The sequence below is a fragment of the Glycine soja genome, chromosome 19 (assembly GCF_004193775.1).
Source record: "Glycine soja cultivar W05 chromosome 19, ASM419377v2, whole genome shotgun sequence".
Classification (NCBI taxonomy): domain Eukaryota; kingdom Viridiplantae; phylum Streptophyta; class Magnoliopsida; order Fabales; family Fabaceae; genus Glycine; species Glycine soja.
In genome coordinates this window covers 785,076-793,938 of record NC_041020.1, presented here as the reverse complement: position 1 = coordinate 793,938, position 8,863 = coordinate 785,076, and the positions used below count along the sequence as shown (strand labels likewise).

Genomic DNA, 8,863 nt, shown 5'->3' with positions numbered 1-8,863 from the left:
CCTTTTAATTACAGTAATATCACCTTATTTTTTATTTTATTTTCTGCTTTTAGAGATATATATGCATATGAAATTGTGATATGAACTAATTATTAGAGAGCTTTGGAGATTTCAATTTATTTTCGTTATTTTACTAACTTAAATATGGTTCGAATTCTAATTTTAGAATGACATATATAGGTCGATCATCATCAGTCATCACAAAATATATGTTTTTTCAGCCAATTGCAAATATATTACAGCTACTTTACTGCAAAACTGAAATTGGCCGGAAACGTTGCATCGATAAAGAAGGAAAAAAAGAAAAAGAATATATCGAATAAAAGCCTAGTTATTTCTAACAGCCTAGTTACTATATAATTTGGCATAATTGTAGTTGTCTTTTCTTTATGTAAGTATATATTAATGTACTGTCTTAGATTTATAAATACGTGTAGCATTCCAAAATCGAATGCCAAAATTTGACAAAACGATAAAAAAAAAATGATTGAGGTAAATTCACAATTTTGGCATTAATTATAATAAGTGGAAGATTCAAGAATAAGAAATATATGGGAATTATTAAATATATCTTTTGAGCCTTTTTCTATCCGTTGGTAAACCAATGGTTCATACGTGACGAACCAGATAAATCCGTTGGTAACCAAGCGGTGGACCTAAAAGATAAAACCCTATCCTTGAAGCTTCGAATTTGTGGCTATGCATTTAAATACTGCAACTATGTTGTATCTGTTGGGCTTATACATACACAGACAAAGCTTCAAATAGTATAGTATGGACTCACATTTATCCATTTTTCTACCATATCCAGCTAGCTAGCATTGCAAAATAATTCCCATTATACAAGCTAGGAAGGGAACAAAACTTTTCTAAACAAGTTAAGTGCATGTTTGAAATGAATTTGTTAATGTAGATCAAGTATTCTTTCATCACATTTAACCATACTGCAAAGTTACTCATAATAACTTGTGATGGATGTGGATCCCTTACATCAAAAAGCAAAAGCAAAACACGATATAAGTCATAATTAAACGTGTGTACATTCCCACAAAAATTTCTTATTTAAGTAATAAATTAATATTTGTGTCATTTTTGTTTATGTATTTCTTTTCACATTAGCCAATAAATGTTCTTAAAACACTAATTAAAGAATCAAAATAAGAAGTTTTCATTAAAATGTTGTTAATTGATACACTTTCACCTTAATTTTTAATACATTCCTAATGCAGTTTTTAATATAAAAAAATATTATTGATTCCTTAACTAGTGTGTTTAGAGTAAGCCCCTTTTACTAAATTTAAGAACACCTTAATTAGCATGCATATGGTGGTGTGTAATATGTGTGCCATTGCTCCTAAAGGTGCCTATAATAATCATTGTGAGAGTGAGGAGAGAGATCGAAACATACATTCTCACCCAAGGCTGCACCAGATTCATTGGCCAATCAACATGACAGAACTGCTCCTTAGTCATTGTAATGTAATGAATCATGATCAAGAAGCAAGCCAACTTGGAGAGATTAATGCCAACAAAATTGAATCTGCTTAAGCTTAAGGAGGGTTTTGCTTTAATTTAGAGAAGATTGGTGTAAGGGTTAGAAGGTTTGGCGTTGGTTTATCAAATGAGTGATGACCAAGTTTGGTTGTTATATTACACACCACAATTGTGATCGACCGTGCCATTTGATTTTGATGTCAACATTCAGTGTGCACTATGATGAAATTATGTCAACATTTTTTATATATGTCCTGTTTCGGATACCCCTCCACGGGTTACAAGAGTGGAGATTAAGACTAGGCTATGTTCGAAAAAATATATATAAACGTAGGTGAAAAATTGAAAAGTTACTTCAAAGTTAAAAAAAAAATAGTTGAAGATGTATTAAAAATTATTAATTTAACTTATTAAATTATAAATGTTTAATACCTTGTAAAAAAAATCAGACTCCTAAAATAATAGAAATAGTCATGTTTATATACAATATTTTTATATCAATGTTAATTTTGTTTTATGGATAAAAAATTTTCGGTTGGTAATCATATTTTAATTTTTTAATTAATTTTGAACTCTCATAATTTTTTATTTAAAGATTAATTACTTTAATAATATTTTTAATTTTAATTATTATATTTTTCATTGTATGCATTCTACTATTAATTTAATTATCTTATATCTTGAAATATTCACAAATTAGTCGGTTAAGTCAGTCGATAAATTTGTATTCTATTGATTAAATTAGTTTTCTATAATGTGATCGATCGACTAGGTCATAGTTCTATTATTTATTAGTAACTACGATGATATATAATATATTAGAAAATAATTATTTCGATTATTTAGTCATAATATTGAAGCAACATGCACCCAATACAAACCTCCGGACAGAGGTTAACTCCTCTTCTGAAATATACGTGAAAAATAATTTGTATTCTATTTGATTAAATGAAGTTAGGTACACATATTTTCCACTCAAGATGAAACAAATTTTGCAGTGATCATTCAAGTTAGACATGAACACACATATTCAGATTTAATTTTCTTTTCAACAAATTTGAAAAGTTTTGAACTAAATTAGTTCAATTAAGAATTAATTGATTTGATTCGGGTCATCAAATAAACAAAATATATATATATATATATATATATATATATATATATATATATACTTTTAAAATCTTAATATAAAACTATGAAAATGTCATAATTTTATGGTAATAAAATAATACATAAATCAGGACCCTTGATGAATAAGTGGGAGAGAGTATGCATACATAACTACGCCTTATGACAATGAATGGAGTATATATGACATCATCCCGTGATCTGTAATCGTTTGTAATTGGAGACTGCACGTGTTAACGTCAATGTGTAACTACATTCCCATGATCGTGGGGTATACATCAAATTAACTTCTCTTTTCTTTTTTCAAGTTGTGCTGTTACTTAAAAATGATGTGGTTCTGAAAGTTGTATTAATATTTTTACAATTAAATATTAACACAATTTTCAAAATCATTTTAAAAGAATAAAAGGAAGATAACTTGAAAAGAAATATGAGAAAAGCAAGATCCATATATATATATATATATATATATATATATATATATATATATATATATATATATATATACATGAGACCCTAAGGTTCCTGCCTTGCAATAATGTGTTAATATATTAAGGGAATTACTTCCTGCCCCTTCTATTTTGCTTCCTGCACTTTCAAAAAGACATGAACAGACTAAAATAACCCTCAACACTAGCACATCCTCTTCTCTTCCAATTTCTACGCCGCCCAAGCATCCTTTTTGCTTCTTGCCCTGCTCTTCTTCTCCCTCCCCCTCTTTTAAAGCCCAATACTTCCAACAACGACACTTCTTCCACTATGCTTCTTCTCCCTCCCCTTCTGCAAGGTGGTTTTTCCTCCCCTTCTATTTCTGGATTTATAATTTATAAGCCAAATAACTGTTTTCCTGGATCACCTATTATGAAATGATATTAGTATTGTTCCGGATTGAGTGTTTTGGAATGCATATTGTGTTTCAGATTACTCAATTTAGAATTTTACTAACATCATTCCAAAATAGCCTAATGATCCAAAAATGTTGTAGCATAGTTCTAGTTTGAAAAACACTCAATCTGAAACTTAATGGTTGTGAAAGTAATTTACATTTATTGAGCTATCGGCCGCGCACCACTCAACACCACCCCGTCGACAACTCCTTTTTTGCTTCTTGCTCACCACCCCGTCGACAATTCTAGATTCGAGGGGTACACCTGTGAACTAGGAGTCACCACATAAGAAGACTTGACACCACACTCCAACCCAAAACCTTAAGGCTCAGGTTTATAGGTCTTCTCCCCACTACTTATATAGTGCTCAACTTTTCCATCTACCCAATGTGGGAATTCGCCTCACACTTGTAACCCAACATGACCCCTTTCTAAAATCGTGAATCCACCACAATACACTATATTTTTATACTTCTAACAAAGCCTTTTCCAAAACTATGCTAACATACATCCAGAAAAGTCTTTCCAAAATTATGTTAGCATAATTCAAATTGTATAACAATAATAATCAATTTTAGCATGAATGATTTGGAGAGGAACCTTACTTTCTCGAATTTACTTAGCACTTGCAATTTCTTTTCTGTGATATGACTTGTGATTTGTATTGCTTTTAAAAACACCCATTATAAAATAATTACTAAAAATACTATTATTCAATATCATTAATTCATTATTTCAATTTATAGAAAGAGAGAAACAACATTACGTTTCTAGTGCTATAGAATTTTATCCAAAGTCTAAACCAATTTCTATTAAACAAATTAAAGAACCTTTAAAAAGTACACACTTTATATTATGCGGTGCAACTTTTTTCTTTGGCGACCAATGCCCGTATTAGAAGATAAACTGAGACCCTCATAAAGGATTAAAGCAACATCACCTCCTAATTAGAAGGTACCACAGAAGGCAATTTAATTAATCCCCATTTGACGTTAGCTTATCACCTAATCATTTATGGTTTTATGTTCCTAGTCAACATTATCATCATTGTATCAAGGTCTTTAATTTTCTGCTTCGTTGAAAAGTCCTCAAACCCCTCACTTTCACTTTCAATCCTTCTTCACATCTTCATCAGGACATGCCGTAGTAGTAGCTACAGTTTTAAAGCTTTGGGAAAGCGAATTCTACTCTCTTATCTATATGTGCAAAAGTGCAATTTATTTGGGAAACCACTATACTAGCCTGGATTATATTTTTGGAAAATGGAATGGTGATAGATAATCATCATCAATAATAATAATAATAAAATGGCCTTGCTCACTCTAGCGAAGGTTTTCTTAGACTGGATATTAGAGAAAGAGAAATGCTTTTATATTTTTCAATATATGTGTGTTTATAGGTTGAATTTTATTAAAGTTCGCAAAATGCCCGATTTTTTTAATTCTAATAAACTTAAGCCAAAAAATGTGTCAACAAAATATATTACTTACATTCCTTTTCATTTCGGTAATAAACTTCTTTCAAACAATTTTACTTTCTAGTCTCCCCTTCTTCCTTTCAACCAATCATAATTTTCTTTTTAAATAATAATAAAAAGAAAACCCCCTTCACCAGAAGGTGGTCAATGACTCATGACCTAATTGGGTAATATAAATGTCAAAACACACTTTTTAAGACATACTTTCCAAAGTAAGAAACTATTAGTTACTAAGAGTGGAATGGAGTTCGGAAGAGAATACAAACTGTTTTCATTTTAAAAAACATTTTTTGGAGTTAGTGAAAAATTGTAACTTCCCCTTTTACACTTGATTATAAAAAGGAGTTTCATAAATTATGTCATATTTATATCCAAAAAAATCATCTAATCGATATATTCATCTATAATAAAATTACCATACTATTTTTAAATTATTATGTATCATAAATTATCATGAATGATAAAATTGTTAATTTTTAATAATTATTTTAAATGTTATATTTAGAATAATTTTAAATGTTATCTTTTTAAACAAGTCTTTTATTTAGTAAGTAATATAAATGAATTTACTTCGGAATTTACGTACTTTGTAACCGGTAGCAAATTAAGAAAAGACTTAAAATCGTTATATACTAACTTCCAATCAAATTGTTTGAAATTGGAAATCATTTTGGAAATCACTTTATTCACTAATAAAATTGGAATGTTACCAAACCACGCATGCATCTGCATCTATTGCCTTTGGTATAGATATAATTTTTGTTATAAATGTTTTTGGATGAATTATTTACTAATTTTATCAATGATGAATTTTTGTTAAAAAATCTAATTTGATATGATTCTTTTTTATTTATAATACTGAAACTAAAGATCTTCCTTAAAGAACTTTTGACACGTAATCATGTGGATATATTGGGCTCCTGTATACTGTACAGCTTGTACAGAACTTTTGAGTAGATTATATGATATATACTATACTTTGCCTTTAAAAAAAACGACACGTAGTCACGTGACATTAAATGCCATATATGTATGTATGTATGATAAGGTTAATAGTAACTCTGGTAGAATAAACAACAATGACATCATTTTATACTCATAAGTCATATATAATACATAAAAAGTAAACTAAAAAACAATATCAAAACAAAAATATAAGACTAAAAACAGTATTCAAATCCACATTTAAAAAGACAAATAAAAAACTTAAGCATGAAATTGTATTTCATACTCGCTAAAAGGACTTGTCACTATTATTTACATGGTCACACGTTAACTGTAAACCAAACCAAACCAACCCTTCAAATAAAAAACACAAAACCTTGAGTTTTGCAACTGAATCTCCATATTGTTCAAGTTACTTTTGACTATGAGACTATAATAATAACAACAACAACTATAGTCACTACAAAATATGCAACAACAAAAAAAAAACTAAAATAAAAAAAGAAAATATAAAATCTAGTTTGAGTTTGTAATTTTGTTGCTTATAATTTATAATAAAAAAGAAAAATTGTCAAAAATGAAGAGGGAATGCTTTGCCCATGGAGTTGAGATTAACACACAAACCAACCAAATCCTGTCGATACGGCAAATACGACCGTCGTTTAACCTCTCTTCTCATTTCTCTGTTCCGAACATAAAGCGCTTCGTGCGCCGACACCGCCGGAACCGCCACAATTCTCTTCTCGCCGCCGCCGCTACTTGCCGGAGATTTTTTTCCTGTCTCCGATTTCGTTCCCTTCTTCTTCGCCGAATTCACCGACGATGGCGTCAGGAACACCACCGACTCCTTCCCCTCGCTGTTGCTCCGCCGCAGCAAATCCAGAAGCTTCCAGCGCTTCGACGACGACGATCCCGTCGATTTGCTCTTCCGGCACGGCGTCGCAGGCGCCGGCGACGCCTTCCTCGGCGTCCACACGCAGTACGTCCCCGGCGGAACATTCTCCAGCTCGTCCTCCACCTCCGACGACGAGCACGACGCTGAAGAATCGTCCATCAGCAGCTTCCCGAGCGTGATCTGAATAGCCGCCACGTCATCCTCCTCGCCGGAAGCTCGCCGTTTTCCTTCTCCGCTGTCCTCCTCCGCCGCGGTGGCGAGGTCGCGGTCGAAGATCGGGAACGCCGGAGTGGTGTTGTTGTCCACAAAAACTCCGTCGGCGACCTTGCGAAACGCGACGAATTCGAAGTCGGTGTCGTTTTCTTGGAAACGCACGTCGTTTCGAGTGACCTGATCCGCGATGTCGTCGAGCGTGTTGGAGGAATAGGCGCTGAAGCTTGGACACACCAACGACTCCATCACACTCTCTTCTACTTTTTGCATTTTCTTTTCTCTTTTTTTTAGAAAAATAAGATTTAATTTTATTGTTGTGTTTTGTTCTGTTTCTGTTCTAAGAAGTAAGAAACAGGTTTGGCGGTATTTATATAGGGAAAGAAGAAGATGGAAACAAAGAGCACTGCAACTGCCACCGTGTGTCTCAAGCATTACCATGATCATGATTAATTAATTAATTAATTAATTATTATAATAATAGTAATGGATGATGATGCTTTGTTTTTGTTTTTTTTTTGTACGTATATATTTATTATTAATAGTAGTAGATAATCAATATCGAGTATTGACATAGTAATAATGATCGGGGTCTTTTAATCAAATATTTTAGTCTTTTATAATTTAAATTTTAATTAACGCTTTAATATAAAATAAATTATGTTGGAAAAAAAATCCCACACTTATGTCACTTAACCCATGAATCATAGTTAATTTATTAGTTATTATTTCATTATGATCTGGATTCTTGATGTTCCTTTCTTGCCCTGGTTCACACCTCTCTTGACCAATGACCATATGGAACATGTTTACTCTTTGCACATATCACTTCATGCATTTGAATATTGCCAAAGTAAAATCATTTTTTTAGTTTTTTTTTTAAATTTATTTTATTGTGTTGTCAAACAATTGTCTTGCAAGTTTGTATTTTTATATGCGGAGAAATTAAACTACACTAATATGATTTTGATAATTATTATATCATTTTTATAACATGATATAAAATATAATTTTTATAACAGTTGAATTATATATATTATCAAAATTATTTATGTTAAATTTTATCAAAATTAAACAACAAGATAATAAAATGATTCATATTTAAATGTATTTTGAAATTTTTATATTAACTTAATTTTAATTTATATGTACAAGATAACAAGTGATTTTATATTAATGTGAAGTTTTATATATTTAATTTATGTAAAAGAAACTTTGAATCCAACAATGAGTTTTAAGTAAAGATTATTCAATTGAAAATTATAAAATAATATAATAGTTGTCAAAATTATAATATTATAATTTGATTCCTTCTCTTCATAATATATATTTAGATATTTCATTTTTTAGATATTTATTTAGAATGTATTGGAATGTAATAAATAATATAATTTTTTTTACTTTCTTATCCAATAATATATTGTTTTTACTAACAACAATCAATATATTGTTATACATAATAAAATAATTGATTTTTTCATAAGTGTTTTAAAATTCAGGTTTATAATTATTATGTTACAAGAAAAATTACACTAATAATAATTGAAAATTAAATTCATATTTATGATGCGTATATACCAAAATTAAAAAGAAAAGGTGAAAAGTTAAAAATATATAATATAAGGTAAAATATGTTTTTTAGGTCTCTAATTTTTTTTTATCAAAATTAATATTAATCCCTATGTTTTAAATAAAATGATTATTTAAATCGGTATAATTAGTGAATTTCATTTATTTTTATGAAACTTAAAATATTAGGATGAGTGACAAGACTCACCCATTATAAAAAAGAATGCAAAAATCAAAACTGTCATTTTTAAAGTATAA

The 8,863-nt window shown here is 29.9% G+C and overlaps 1 protein-coding gene across 1 annotated transcript; it reads right to left on the bottom strand.

Moving 5' to 3' along the window:
• Positions 1-6,141: 6,141 nt before the first annotated feature.
• Positions 6,142-7,398, bottom strand: LOC114399288. Its single transcript, XM_028361452.1, has one exon. It carries the CDS (start codon positions 7,307-7,309, stop codon positions 6,503-6,505), a length of 807 nt encoding a protein of 268 aa, XP_028217253.1. The 5' UTR covers positions 7,310-7,398; the 3' UTR covers positions 6,142-6,502.
• Positions 7,399-8,863: the final 1,465 nt, after the last annotated feature.